The sequence below is a fragment of the Phoca vitulina genome, unplaced genomic scaffold, assembly GCF_004348235.1.
Source record: "Phoca vitulina isolate PV1807 unplaced genomic scaffold, GSC_HSeal_1.0 scaffold8, whole genome shotgun sequence".
NCBI classification, from domain to species: Eukaryota; Metazoa; Chordata; class Mammalia; order Carnivora; family Phocidae; genus Phoca; species Phoca vitulina.
In genome coordinates this window covers 52,826,735-52,842,383 of record NW_022589711.1, presented here as the reverse complement: position 1 = coordinate 52,842,383, position 15,649 = coordinate 52,826,735, and the positions used below count along the sequence as shown (strand labels likewise).

The following is a 15,649-nucleotide window of genomic DNA, read 5'->3' as shown; positions in this document are numbered from 1 at the left end:
GCAGAATCTTCTGGAAAGCTCTGAATTACACCCTCAGTTCTTTTTATAACTTCTGCAACTAACAAAAGTTCTTTCTCAGTCTTCTCTTAATAGTTAGAAAAATGGAAAGATGACATCTAAAGTCTCTTCCAGCACAATGACTTTTTTTTTTTTTAATGTGCTTTGAAAGCTCACAAATTGCATTTCTTACTTGAGAGTGGCCCCTATCCCTAAATCTCAGATGGTGGATTTTATCACAAGGTATTGTTTTGAGGAGGAAAGGGTAAAGGAAGAAGTGAAGGGACCCTTAATTTACTGTAGTTCATATTCAAAGAAACAGGAAAACCTGTCATTTTTGCTGTTTTGAGGAACGGTTTGTCTTTGTTTTATTATTCGTAGAGAGAATTTTAGTCATCATTTTGTTCAGCTTCCTTATTTTGGAAATAAACACTCTTACTGACTCTTGCTCTGCCTGTTACCATGAAAGGCACTGGAGACCTCAGATAGGAATAAAATGTAGCCCCTGCCTTTAAGGGCCTCAGAATAAAACTCTGAGCATTGTAAATCTACAGATACCTGCACAAGCCACAGGGAAGAATTGGAGAATACGTTTCATGCCCATGAAGAGGGGAGAGACTGGAAAAACCATCCCATTGCAGACAGTACAATTAATCTGAACCTTGATGGTTAATTAGAAGTGTGTAGTCATAGCTGGGGAAAAAGATTCTAGCCAGAGGAAGTAAAAGGGAAGATAGGAGGTAAAAGAACCTGGAATCTCATGGTAGCTACACGAAGTTTAGTCTTGCTGGACTGCAGGGTGTGAATAAGGGCATGGTAGGGGATGAGGCCAGAAAAGTAGACAAAAGCTGGACCAAAAGGTTACATAAGTTATATTTTTAGGAATTTTGATTTTGTAGATTTTATATTATAAACAGCAGAGAACCTGTTAGGGTTTTTATTTTGGGGCCTTCTCTGGGGGCTGGATTGTTGAAGGATTGTGGGGGCAGCTGTTAAGCAGTGGTCAGATGAAAAGATGACAAGGCTTGATTTGAGGGTAATGGCAATAGAATTAGAAGAGAGATTTGACGCGCCTCTCTGTGGCTCAGTCGGTTAAGCGACTGACTCTTGATTTCAGCTCAGGCCCTGATCCCAGGGTCATGAGATCGAGCCCCACGTTGGGCTCCATGCGTAGGGCAGAGTCTGTTTGGGACTCTCTCTCCCTCTGCCCTTCCCCCCTGCTCTCTCACTCTCTCTCTAAAATAAATAAATAAATCTTTAAAAAAAGAGAAAAAGAAAGAGACTCGAGATGTGTGGAGCTTCAGGGTCTAACCAGAGGGAAAGTCAGAGCCAGAGCTAGAATAATATTCTAGAGTTCTCAGTTATTGCCCTTTACAGGATTCACAGTGCTTTACTCTGAAGGGCAGTTCTGAGGCTGGTGCAGAGGTTTAAGATCCTAAATTAGGGTAATGATAGTATAAACAGATTATTCAGAGATTATCGAGATAAAACACTAAATATAAATGAGGATTCCGACAGTGATGGATTATAGGTCTTAAATTAGAGGAGAGCCAGGTATTATATTTCTGCTTGGGACTTCAGGGTTTTAGAGGTATTTATAGCTGAAATAAGTAAGTTAGAAAGGAAGTTTTTCTGATTTTCACACCCCGGTAATTTTGACATTTGCACATCAGTGGATGGATGAAATGCTGTAAAAATTAATGACCTGGAACGTCTCACTCCGTCTGCATCCTGGGGCCCCTTTCCAATGTCACGTTTGCCAGTTGTTGACTACTCCTTTCTCACTTGATTTTTCTTCCTCAGAATTCTGTATAATTGGCTGAGTGTACTGGACCTGGTCCTTCATGGAAGTATGATTTGAAGTTATTAAGCTCAGCTTAAATCTCACTTCTTTAATTTTTTTTTATTATTTTAAAAAAATTATTTAAATTCAATTTAGTTAACATATAGTGTATTATTAATTTTAGGGGTAGAATTTAGTGATTCATCAACTGCATATAACACCCAGGGCTCATTACATCAAGTGCCCTGCTTAATGTCCATCCCCAAGTTACCCCATCCCCACACCCCCCTCCCCTCCAGCAACCCTCAGTTTGTTTCCTAGAGTTAAGGGTCCCCTGTGGTTTGCCTCCCTTCCTTCCTTCCTTCCTTTCTTCCTTTCTTTCTTTCTTTCTTTCTCTTTCTTTTTTTATAAACATATAATGTATTATTTGTTTCAGGGGTACAGGTCTGTGATTCATTAGTCTAACACAATTCACAGTGCTCACCATAGTACATATCCTCCCCAATGTCCATCACCCAGCCACCCCATCCCTCCCACTCCTCTCCACTCCAACAACCCTCAGTCTGTTTCTTGAGATTAAGAGTCTCTTATGGTTTGTCTCCCTCTCTGGTTTCATCTTGTTTCATTTTTCCCTCCCTTCCCCTATGGTCCTCTGTCTTGTTTCTCAAATTCCTCATATCAGTGAGATCATATGATGCTTGTCTTTCTCTGATTGACTTATTTTGCTCAGCATAATACCCTCTAGTTCCATCCACGTCCTTGCAAATGGCAAGATTTCATTTTTTGATGGCTGCATAATATCCCAGTGTGTGTGTGTGTGTGTGTGTGTACACCACATCTTCTTTATCCGTTCATCTGTTGATGGACATCTAGGCTCTTTCCATAGTTTGGCTGTTGTGGACATTGCTGCTATAAACACATGCCCCTTCGGATCACTACATTTGTATCTTTGAGGTAAATACCCAGTAGTGCAGTTGCTGGGTTGTAGGGTAGCTCTATTTTCTTTCTTTCTTTTTTTTTTTAATTTTATTATGTTATGTTAATCACCATACATTACATCATTACTTTTTGATGTAGTGTTCCATGATTCATTATAACACCCAGTGCTCCATTCAGTACGTGCCCTCTTGAATACCCATCACCAGGCTAACCCATCCCCCCCCACCCCCCTCCCCTCTAGAACCCTCAGTTTGTTTCTCAGAGTCCATAGTCTCTCATGGTTCATCTCCCCCTCTGATTTCTCCACTTCATTTTTCCCTTCCTACTATCTTTTTTTTTTTTTTAACATATAATGTATTCATCAGTCTTACATAATTCACAGTGCTCACCATAGCACATACCCTCCCCAGTGTCCATCACCCAGCCATCCCATTCCTCCCACCCCCCACCACTCCAGCAACCCTCAGTTTGTTTCCTGAGATTAAGAATTCCTCATATCAGTGAGGTCATATGATACATGTCTTTCTCTGATTGACTTATTTCGCTCAGCATAACACCTTCCAGTTCCATCCACGTCGTTGCAAATGGCAAGCTTTCATTCCTTTTGATGGCTGCATAATATTCCATTGTATATATATATACACACCACATCTTCTTTATCCATTCATCTGTGGATGGACATCTTGGCTCTTTCCATAGTTTGGCTATTGTGGACATTGCTGCTATAAACATCAGGGTGCACGTACCCCTTCGGATCCCTACATTTTTATCTTTGAGGTAAATATCCAGTAGTGCAATTGGTGGGTCATACGGTAGCTCTATTTTCAACTTTTTGAGGAACCTCCGTACTGTTTTCCAGAGTGGCTGCACCAGCTTGCATTCCCACCAACAGTGTAGGAGGGTTCCCCTTTCTCTGCATCCCCGCCAACATTTGTCATTTCCTGACTTGTTAATTTTAGCCATTCTGACTGGTGTGAAGTGGTATCTCATTGAGGTTTTGATTTGGATTTCCCTGATGCCAAGCGATGTTGAGCACTTTTTCATGTGTCTGTTGGCCATTTGGATGTCTTCTTTGGCAAAATGTCTGTTCATGTCTTCTGCCCATTTCTTGATTGGATCATTTGTTCTTTGGGTGTTGAGTTTGATAAGTTCTTTATAGATTTTGGATACTAGCCTTTTATCTGATATGTCATTTGCAAATATCTTCTCCCATTTCCCTTTCTGTTTTCATCTTATTTTTTCTTCCCTTCCCTAATGTTCATCTGTTTTATTTCTTAAATTCCACATATGGGTGAAATCCTGTGATGTTTGTCTTTCTCTGACTGACTTATTTTACTTAGCATAATACCATCTAGTTCCATCCAAGTCATTGCAAATGGCAAGATTTCATTCTTTTTGTTGGCTGAGTAGTATTCCTGTGTGTGTGTGTGTGTGTGTGTGTGTACACACACTACATCTTTATCCATTCATCTGTCCATGGACATCTGGGCTCTTTCCATATTTTGACTGTTGTTTATACTAGGAAGTACATCTATGTCACTTTTGACCTTTAACGTTTGATTTGGACTTGTCTTCTCTGCTGAGCTTCTGCTTCTTTCCCATCTGTTATCATCTGCATATAATTAATAGTTGCTAACTCCTGTACAGATTTTACATGAGTTTGGGAGATCCGAGTAGAGAAGTCTTTGAGAACTAAGACCATGATTTTGTATATGATTCTTAATTGTTAGAAGTGAGTAAATGAAAAGAGGATGTATAAATAAAAATTGTTCTGAGTAGATTTTCAGTTCTTTGGTTTAAGTAGTTAAGAATCCGAAAATATTAGACCTATAAGATGAAGTCGTTAAGTCCAAATACTTTTATAGCTGGTAAATTGCCCACGAGAGGGCACGACTTTCTGGCTGTCAGTGACAGGACCAGAAATCAAGTCTGCAGCCACCTTCTCCAGTGGTTTTCCTATTGATTCTGAGGATCTTGCCATCCCTTACTTGTGCTGTCTTACTTTCTCTTCCTTCCTTTCTGTCTTGTGTGTGCATAACACATGTGTACACACCTACGTGTACGCACACATCTTCCACCTACACCTGTTTCCAAGCATGTTGAAAGTGACCCGTTTCCATATAGAATAATTAGAATAATTTTTATCCTTTCAGTTTTGTCAGGATAGAGTATATGGTTTTAATTCCTTAATTGCAATTAGGATTATTGCCCCCTACAACACTTTTGAATTACAAAATGTTGTTTGTTAAACATGGAATATACCACCAAGACTGAGATTCACTGAGTATTTTTTTTTTCTTTTTTTTTTTTTTTTAAGTAGACTCCACACCCAGCATGGAGCCCAACGCGGGGCTTGAACTCAGGACCCTGAGATCAAGACCTGAGTTGAGATCAAGAGTCGGACACTTAACTGACTGAGCCACCGAGGCACCCCTACTGAATATTTTAAGTTCACTTGGCAGGGGGACAGTGAGAAGATATATTTGTTTAGGAAACAGACCGCATCCATAAGTCACAAATGTAATTTTATTCCAACATCTTTTTAAATAGTAAACCCTACGCATGTTTCTGCTCTTCATTCTTAGCTAACAATTTTGTGTAAAGGTTGGTCTCCAGAGCTATTGCATTCGGGAGTTTTGGGCTGTCCGTTGACTTTTCTTGAAACCTGAAGCCAAAAGACATGTGCACTTGTAGCCACCTCTGAGAGATCCAAGTCCTATTTTGTGTTTGAATTGCTGTTTTAGAGGTGCTGTTTTAGAGGTGCTGTTTTAAGGATCTGTTTCTTCCACCAAAATCATTCTCTTGTTTCTTCCACCAAAAAGTACTGTGAGCCTCTGAGTGCAGAATGAAGATTTCCTTATGTTTGTATCCTCAGTGTTGAGCATAGTGGCTGGACCACAGCAGGTGTTATTTAAATCTTTATTGAATGCATAAATGCCCAAACAAAACAAACTGTGCTAGCCACAGTATTACATTTGATTTTCTTAGGGGCCTGAATATTAAGAAAACTGGCATCATCTAGAGAGGTATCTATTGGGAACTGAAGATGAGGAGGAATTTAAGTATTAGTGAAACTGAAAAATACATCTAATTTAAAAATTTATAGAAATCATTTTAAAGTCATACCAGCACCTCTAAGTGACCACAGTGACATTTAGTGAACTCTCTCCCAATTTTTTTCTGTGTACTCCATATCTATATTTCAATATTTGTGGACATTAATCTCATAGTTGATGTCTCCTTTGCATATTCTTGAGAAAACATCCCTCTCTGTAGAGTGGCCCCAGTATGGTGAGGTGATTCAGGAGGGTAGAAAAAGCATGGGACTTTCCATTGTAGTGTCTGGGGATTGGATTCTAGTTCTACCACTTATTTTCTCTGTGATCTTAGAGAAATGGTTTCACTACTCTGGGCGCCAGATTTTTTATCTGTAAGATGTGATAATATCAACCTCTTTGCATCACTCTTGTGAGGATTAAGTGAGATAAAAAATGTGCATGGGCTCATAGTGAGTATCCACTAAATTGTGTTATATTTATAGAAAAATCATTCCTTATTTATACTATTTTCACTTTTGTTTTTTAGTGAACAACAAGACTGTGAAATTGCTCAGGAAATCCAGGAGAAGCTGGCTATTGAGGCAGAGAGACAACGCATTCAGGAGAAGAAGGATGAGGTACAACTTAAATAACGCCCCTCCTCCCCAGCACAGAGGAAGGGCTGCTTTCAGTATTCATGGGCTCAGGGTAGGGTTCCCGGATGGGCAGCAGAGCTCTTGTCTTTGGGGTTGCATAGTCCAAGTATTGCCTTCCATGGACCACCTTTTATTGCCCCTTAATAACCTAAGTGAAATCTTAAAAAATGACGGTAATTCAACATAAGGTGTGAATTAGTTTCCTAGGACTGCTTTAACAAATCACCAGAAACTTGATGGCTTAAGACAGCAGGAATATATTCTCTCACGGTTCTGGAGGCCAGAAATCCGAAATCAAGGTTTTGGTGGGACCCTGTTGCCTTCTGGGAAAGATGCTTCTTTGCCTCTCCCTACCTTCTGGTGGCTCCTGACAGTCATTGGCATTCCTTGGCGTGTCACTGCATCCCTTCCGTTTCTGCCTCTCTTGTCACATGGCCTTCTTCTTATATCTTTACGTCCTCTTCTTTTCTTATAAGGGAACCAGTCATTGAATTGAGGACCGGCCCTAGTCTAGTATGACTTTCTCTTAACTAATTACATCTGTGAAGACCCTATTTCTGAATAAGGTCCTATTCTGAGGTTCTTGGTAAAAATGAATTCTTAGGGGACACTATTCAACCCAATACAGGCTGTATGTCTATGGGTTATTCCTACAGTCTTAAGAGAGAGCAGACGTGAGTGTAGGCTGAACAAGAGTCAGGGGGTGTCATTGTGAGAAGCCAGGAGCCACCGTTGCTCTCACTCTTCATTGTTCGTGGCTTCACTGTCCTATGAGCACTGCCTCAAAGAACTAACTCATCTGTTTGATTCTGTAGATATTTTTAAATTGTATTGTTTTTAAAGCTGAAAATGACTAAAAGTAGCAATAGCGTTTTGTTGGTAAGAGGACTTGAATTTGAGTTAAATATTACTTGCCTTTGTGTTGGACTTTTAGCATTTTTTACAAACAGTTCTTGTTCAGTTTGTATTGATTCTGTGTCTGCCTTGCTGTTCTTGGCCACAGATTAAGGTTATATTTAGGAAGAAAATGATTTATAATTTTAATAATAGAATGACCATATGATTTATTGTATGTGTACTCAAATACTTTTCTGGGTTAAAGGGGGTGCTATTAATAATTACATAAACTGGGCCTGTCCTGGGTACCAGCACACGTGGCCACCCTATTAAATGGGTGGGATGAGGGCCATCAGTAAACTAGCCTGGATATATTGCTGCTCCCACAGAGCCATCCTTGTTCCTGTAAGACTCCTTGTTCTATGCCAGGTGAGCATGAGACACCTGGTATGTGTGTATTTAGCTGTTTCTTTAAGAAACAAACCATGATTTTGTGATAATCAGAACCGCAAGTAAGAATTAGGGGTTGCTTTTTAGCCTTCCTGTTACCGACACAGGAACTCCTTCTTACTACAGGATGTGTTGCCTCTCTGTAGTCAAGGCTTTGCTTTGGGGATGGAACTGGGAACTGAAAGAAGTGATTATATTTTCTGAACAGGAAGGCTTCTATCTTAAAAATAACAGAGTGATGAAGTTGGCTTCTTATAAATGCTACTGGTGTCCTGTGAATAGGAAAGAAAGAGAAACCAAAACACTTTATTTAGGCATGTAGAATCTAAACAGCAATCACAATAAATAGTCTCATGGTAATACTAGATAAAGTAAGCAGTTTAGTGATTAACTCTTTTTCAACTGAAGAAATTAAGACTTGAAGAATCAGTGACTCGTCCCCAGCTATAATAAGATGCCAGAGAAATGTCTGTACAGTTCAGGTCCCCTGACGGAGCGCTTCTAACACAGATGTCCTATGACACAACAGAAAACATGTAAACTTTGGAGTTAGAACGCTCTGGATTTGAATCTTAGCTCTTTAACTTTTAGCTGTGACTTTCAGAATCTCACTTAACCATGTAGAACCTCAGGTTCCAAATTGGAAAAGCCATGATAATTGTACATATCCTGGAGGGCTGTTGTGAGGTTTAAGTGAGATCATGTATGTAAGGCCTCTGGGACATACTAAGTTAATAATTTCTCTTTCTTTTTTACTTTCTTGCCAGTCATTTCCACACCACTAGGCCCTTTATAACAGCTCTGATTTCTCTTATAGAAAGAGATGTGTGCTAAATTAGAAAGGGGGAAATAAACAGGCTTAAGTGTATTCCAGTCTGGTGTGATCTGAGCAATCCTCAAGCATTTCCTTGCCTTTGCTAGCCTCCCAGCTAGCTTGCCTTCCAGTACTGTTTGACCTGCTCTGATGGCCCCATTCCCCAGTGCAGTGGAGAGATTAAAGGAGAAATCCAGTTGGGGGAGATTTTGTGAGACTAGCCTTGAAAATTCCATTCAGACTCTTTGATTTTCCAGCTGATGCCTTAGATTAGAAGATGCCTACCATGCCGAGATATTCTCTTATCAAAAGATAGGACTCTCAGTTGACTGGTATGTTACTAATATTAAATGAACAAAATTTGAGTAGTAAAGCTTGTCATTGAAGGATGTATGATAATGCCTATTTGTTTATTTTAGTCCCTGTGCCTCACAGAGGAGACTGAGACTGAGATGAGATAATAGTGGAAGTTTTTCTGGCCAACTCTTAAAAAAACATTGCCTGTTACTCATGAACTGTCCTAATTCTTTTTAAAAATTTTTCTCTGTCTATGCTCTTCTATTTCCTTGTGGAGTCTGCTTAGCTAGTAAGTTCTTACTGAACAGTAGGGCTATGGAAAATTCCTCTCTGATCACCCACATCTCATTTTCAGAGATTTTTGGGGTCAACTCTCTTCCGTAGTTTATAACCCCCAAACAACCAGATGTAGAATCCAAGGCCTCTTTTCTCTTGGGGCAGAGTATTTTTCCTGAACAACATTGTACATGAGAAGTTATACAACTCTGTGTGGGTGAATTACCATTTCTGGCTTTGTTATGCTGTAATTTTATTGTGCTTTTTAACAGAGCATAGATGTAAGGAAAGTAGCATTTCCATGCAGGGAGACAGATGTAGAAAGGTTTTTTTTTTAAAAAAAAAAAAAAAAAAAACAAGGAAGGGAAGAAAGAAAGGAAGGTCTTCAATATTCTTACCAGATTGTAGCCTCCCCTCTCCTGCTTCTCCCCTACTTTCCCCCTTCTCTTTCTTTTTTCTTTTTTTCTCCCATCCTTCCTCCCTTCCTCCCTCCCTTCCTTCCTGTCCCCCTTTCTTCCTTTTTTTCTTTTTTTTTTAAACTTTTTTACGTAGTGTGACTATGGTTAGTTGCATTGCTCTCTAGGCCCCTGTTGAAACAGGGTTATAGCCTTTGGGAATACTGGACTGTATGAGTTTGTAACTAAGAAAAGTGGGCTAATCCCATTGGGATCATTCTCTTGGGTTATAGCATAAGCATTTGTCATTGTTTCGTAAAACTAAGGAATGTGTGTTTAGTTGATTGAAGTTATTTTTAAATAAAACTCTTAAGCATATGTGTGTGTGTTTGTGTATGTGTGTGTGAATATCTATAGATACACATATGTGTCTTTTGAACCTAGATCCAAATATATGTGAATGTGCAACTATTTTAGGGCAAAACTTTTTTTTTTTTTTTTCTTTTTGCTTAAGTAAACAGCATGACCATGTTATGAAAGATCTGTGGCACTAGTCCAACAGTTTGAAGCCACTTATAATATGAACTGTTCAGGGATAGACTTAGTAACCAGTTTACATTAAAAATTAATCTAGTGTGAACCATGGTACTTTTTCATAACATTCTTAAAGTGATTAGAATTTCATGTTCTAAAAGAATATTTATGTAAGTTGGTAATATTTAGAGCATAGCTTAAATAACAGTACATTTTAGCTACTAAAAAAAAAAGATGCCCTATGTTTTGGCACTTTAAAAATAAGATTATACATATATGGCCAGAAAGGGGGAATGAGTAGAAGGTTTTTGTTTGAGAAAATTCTTCTCTCTTCTTATCTTGGTCATAAGGATGTTTTTACATCCATAGAATTGGTATGTTGTTTTCTGGTCTTACACCCTCTGAAGATTATACCTGTTATGAGTTCCCTACTGAATTAGATGTTAATTGCTAGTTGATAAAGAAATGTAGTAATCTAATGGAGTGGCTTTCTTTTTTTTTTTTTTTCTTTCCAATAGTCATTTGACAATCACATTTTTATTTTTATTTATTTATTTTTTTTAAAAGATATTTATTTATTTATTTGAAGGAGAGAGAGACAGCGAGAGAGGGAACACAAGCAGGGGGAGTGGGAGAGGGAGAAGCAGGCTTCCTGCGGAGCAGGGAGCCCGATGTGGAGCTCGATCCCAGGACCCTGGGATCATGACCTGAGCCGAAGGCAGACGCTTAACGGCTGAGCCACCCAGGCGCCCCGACAATCACGTTTTTAGATTTCCCTGATTGTTTTTATGCCAAAGATTTCCTCATTTTGAAACCCACTACCATTGAGGAATAGAAGTGGAAACTTTCAGGGAAAAGTAACCCTGATATAAAATCATATAAACCAAAAAATAGCCTAAGGAATCCAATATAATAGTTTAGTAATTTTTAAAAAATTTTATTTATTTATTTGAGAGAGAGAGAGAGAGAATGAGCAGGGGGGAGGGGCAGAAGGGAGGGAGAGAGAGAACCCCAAGCCGTCTTCCCAGTGAGTGTGGAACCTGGTGCGGGGCTCAATCCCAGGACCCCGAGATCATGACCTGAGCCGAAATCAAGAGTTGGACACTCAGCCCACTGAGCCCCAGTGGTTTCCTAATTTGTCATCTACTTGGGAAAGATGTTTTAGGCTCCTCTGGGCTCTGCTGCACCTTGTTTGTGATAATGCCTCTCTTAGAGCACACTCACCTTTGCATGTCTTAAATTACACTAATCATTTTGCTTCTAAAACTTAATAGGTAAGAACTTTGAGAATATTGGCCATATATCCTGTTTCTCTGTAGGTCTGTAGGAAAATGTCTGGCCTATTGAAGGCAATCAGTAAAACTATGTTTTTATTAAAATGACTTTTTTTCTAGCATCTAGAGATCCTTAACTGTGTTCTGTCCTATGCTCACAGTTTCACATTTTCAAGATTTGGATACAATGGTGAATTTTCATTCCAATAAGTGTATTTACCAGAAAGTCTTCTAATTATGGAGTTTTTTTGTGTTTTGTGTTTTTTGTTTTTTTACACATGAGCCCACAGTAAGCCTACCTGATTAATATGATTAATTAAAAAATAATTGAAAATGACTTCAGAAGGACTTATGAGTTCTTTTAGGTTTGTTTTCTCAAGTTCTGTTTTGTGAAACAGTAATTCCATAAGGTTTATACTTTTTATGTAAAAAGCTTCTTTCTCAAAATAAATTTGAGTATATTTAGGTTATAGGAAGATAACAGGTTTCCTTTACCAAAGTTTTAAAGTAGGCTAATGTGCATTTTAAAGAATTAGATGTAATACATGCTTTCCACTGAGTGCCTTTTGTTTTTTGGAGAACCTTTAGAGACTGGGGTTCTCAGGAACAGAACTTTGGAAATGCTGTTCTAGACTAACCTTTAACAGGAAAGAAGCTGAGGAGGACCAGGGAGGTTGTTTATGTCGCGGGTGACTAAGCTGCACATAGCATCGTGACTAATTGCCATCTTCAGTTTGTTTCAGGGGACGTTCTTTCTCCTGACATCACCTCCCTGAAGGCAGTGCATAGTAATACTGGAGAGGGGGGAGGGGCACGCACTTGGGCCATGCCTCAGCTCTTAACACAGCAGTCCCTTGTCAGTGACGCCCTGATCCTTTCCCTCATAGGCCTTGGCAGCCTATCCTCTCACCCAGAAAAGAGCTGAGAGCTTAAAAGAGCAACAGGTTTGGGTGCTAAGGTGCATAACTGTTATTTTCCTTGATGAAAAGCACTTTCTTTGACTAGCTTAATGCCCAGTCAAAAAGCGGCATCATCCTTGTTTCTTTCCTGGTTCTTCACACAGAGAACACGGCTTATTACTGTGTATTCATTAGGACAAAATTCACTAGCAGAAAAGCAAGTATAAGGTCTCTAAAGCATAGTTTAATTTCATAATTTCTGCTGGCAGTTGGACCTGGTAATTTTCCTTTATATTTTTACTCCATTACGGCAAGGGAAATTTCTTGTTTCCTATAAAGCAAACCATTTGTAGTGTTAGGTTCTTAGTAAACATGACGACAACTCAGGGAAATTTTGCATTTTCTTCCTATTCTGCAATAAGAAGTATAGGGATTTGGGAAACTCTTCTATAATAATACTGGCTTTGGGAGAACAAGTTATCTGTCTCTTGAACTGATTGATTATATACTTTATAAGACATCAAATATGATGAACCTGGCCCAGGGGCTATACCTGGTAACAGGTTTATTAAAGTGATGCATTAGGGAATCAAGACGTTTGACTTTAAGATTGATGGGTAATGTATGTGTATAAATAGATATGTGTGTGTGTGTGTATATAATATGTAGATACAGATATGTACATATGTCTATAGATATGTATGTATGTGTGTGTATATACATGTCCATATATAGAGAGATGATTGAGTAGTTGATTGGTAGAAAGGTATGTATATCTTTCACAAAAATTTATGAGAAGCTTCCAGCATAGAAATCAGTTAAAGATACTATATTAATGGTATATTCGTAAGTTTGAATTTAGATATTCATTTAACATAAGGTCGGATTTGTAAGGCCATTTTGGTGAACATTAAAAGCTGAGTGTGTGGATAATCATTGCTGATTTACCTAGCTACGGCATCCATCATGTTTCTACACTGACATGAAAGTAATTGATTCATTCAGATGAATTTTCTTTGAAGTTTGCCTTCCAGTCTTAATATACCCTTCATTTGACTTATTTGGAAAATTGCAAAAGGGAGAGTAGTAATGAATTCTTGCTTCAAAATTTATATCAACATCTAAGCACTTCTTGTATTCCTTATTATAAATATAAAGTAAGCACCTCAAACTACCTATGATTGTTATTTTTCACTGTTGCATATTTGTTTGGTCTTTAAGAATCTGGTGACACCTAGGGACCGTCTTTCCCAAAAAGTGTACATAGAACAAAGTTTATGTGCTGCTTTGTGGGTCTTTCATAGAAATAAGCTTCAGAGTCAGAACACTGTCACTCTCTAGCTCAAACCTTTAGTAACCCTTGATCCCTTACACTGTGGACTCCAGACTTGTTGAGATTATGTAAGGAGTACCTGTGATCCAGTCTCAGACTGTTTTTCTAGCCTCACCTTTCTCTGTAACACCCCACCTCCTGTGTTCTAATGGACTGTTGGTTGTTGCCCATTAAAACATTCATATTTTTTCTGAGGTTGTTCTCCCTCCTTCTTTGCCTATTGGAATCCAGTTCAAAACCTAACGCAAATGCAAAGACTTGCACTAATTAACTTAAGCAGAAATAAGACTTGCCTCTTTTATACTCACATTGACATTTTTACCCTCTTATTGAGGCATTTATGATTTAATGGTATTGTAGTTATTTGCACATACCTTTGTTTTCATACGATGATGGTAATCTTTTGAGGGGCAGGATCAGAATGTTACTCATCACTCAGTAACTGCTAAAAACTTGGCTGGAGATGAAGCAAGTGGGAGACAGAAAGAATACTGTTTTCTCTTTTTTTCAGTTAAGACAATGGTACTCTAATGCAAAGCTAAATCAAGGATCAGCTGAAGAATTCTTTTATAAAGTTTTAAAATTAAATTATACACACTATTTATAAAGTTGCAGAGATTACTGCACTCTTCTCCATCCAGACTTACTGAATCATCAGCTTGGAAAAAGGGCCCACAAATAAGTATTTTAGAAATTCTGTTGTATAACCAGCTTTAGGAATACTAGGTTTGTATGTCTCCAGATTGAATTAAATTTAAATTTCAATTAAAAAAAAAAAAAGCCTTTCTTGTTCATCTGGATCATGTGCCACTCCTGTTGAGCAGTTATGTATGGCATTTGAATAGCATGAGCTTAATGCCAGAAAGTCTGGAAAGCTATGGACAGAGCCCACAAAAGCTTGGCAATGGAATATCAAACCACTGACTTGTAGGGCTACTGGATGGAATCTGTTCCATTGTAAAAGATTTGTTCATTTTCTGGTAATATTGATTAGCATTCTCTCTGTACTTGCAGGACATAGCTCGCCTTTTGCAAGAAAAGGAGTTACAGGAAGAGAAAAAACGAAAGAAACACTTTCCAGAGCCCTCTGGATCCAGTGCTTATGGAGATAGTTACTATTATGAAAATGGAGGTAACAGTGGCTACATTATGATTTACTCTGTCCTTAGACTCAACCATAAGACACCCCTTTAAATTTGTCTGTAAAGTGACCTCAGGGCCCATGTGGATTTGTGGCCAAATACTCTCTGAATCTAATGAATTCATCTGTTCCTTAGTTGAATGACCAGAGCTATTTTTATGGCTCTTAAAACAACCATGGTTTTGTAAGATTTGACATGCATTCTGTTGTGTTGTAGCCACTTGGAATGCCGTACTACATTCTAAGCACATAAACTGGGGTGTAGAAAATGGGGATGAGTCTCTGGGCTTGATCTTTCTCAAGGAGTCTGGGCAGAATGTCCGAAGCTGCAGAGTGCCACGAATAATGAAGATGGTACATCATACATCAGTTGGGTAACAAAGCTTCTTTCCATGCCTCTTGTGTTTCAAACATAGGCCAATGAGTATGTGTGCTGATGACAAAATTAAATTCAAAGATACTGTGTTCATTATTTGTCCTTGATGCTTCCTTGCTGTTTGATTGCCATACAGAAAAATTCCTGAGGGAGAGAAGTCCCTTCCGAATTTCTCTTTTCTCGTGTCTGCTCTTGCAGTGTGGTGGTGGTGATGGCATTGTCGTGGCAATTGTGGTGCCGGTGATTCTTTATCTTAAAAGTGTGTTGGGAAACGAGTATTTGCAAGTATTGCTCCATCTCTTTTAAAGATCTGTCAAAGGAAAGACATTTCTTACCTAGTATCAGTGTTTATTGTAGTTCAGCTTGGAGACCAGACTTAGGATAACAAGTAAGTAAAACCTAAAGCATCTTCTAGAGAGTAAAGATACTAAGGTCAGTGATTCCCAAGGCCCTTGTGAGCTAATTATCAATTACTTCTCTATAATTTCATTGGAAAAAGGAAGTAGGTATTTGTCTTTGATGAGTAGAATGAAAGGGATGCACATGTAGATGTTAGGATCATTATAGTTGAGTACAATCTTGCCCAGTCACGCTTTAAATTTATTGTTAT

At 38.6% G+C, this 15,649-nt stretch overlaps 1 protein-coding gene across 5 annotated transcripts in view; it reads left to right on the top strand.

The window, feature by feature from the left end:
* CCDC50 (coiled-coil domain containing 50) overlaps positions 1 to 15,649 on the top strand; it is a 65,698-nt gene that overhangs the window by 31,198 nt on the left and 18,851 nt on the right. For 3 of the 5 annotated variants that reach the window (XM_032406913.1, XM_032406911.1, XM_032406914.1), the window contains exons 4-5: positions 6,305 to 6,395; positions 14,537 to 14,654. In XM_032406913.1, coding sequence (XP_032262804.1) covers positions 6,305 to 6,395; positions 14,537 to 14,654 — 209 coding nt within the window. Of the gene's footprint in view, positions 1 to 6,304; positions 6,396 to 14,536; positions 14,655 to 14,966; positions 15,033 to 15,649 lie in introns of all 5 variants that reach the window. The other 2 variants (XM_032406910.1, XM_032406909.1) reach the window with 1 other exon arrangement.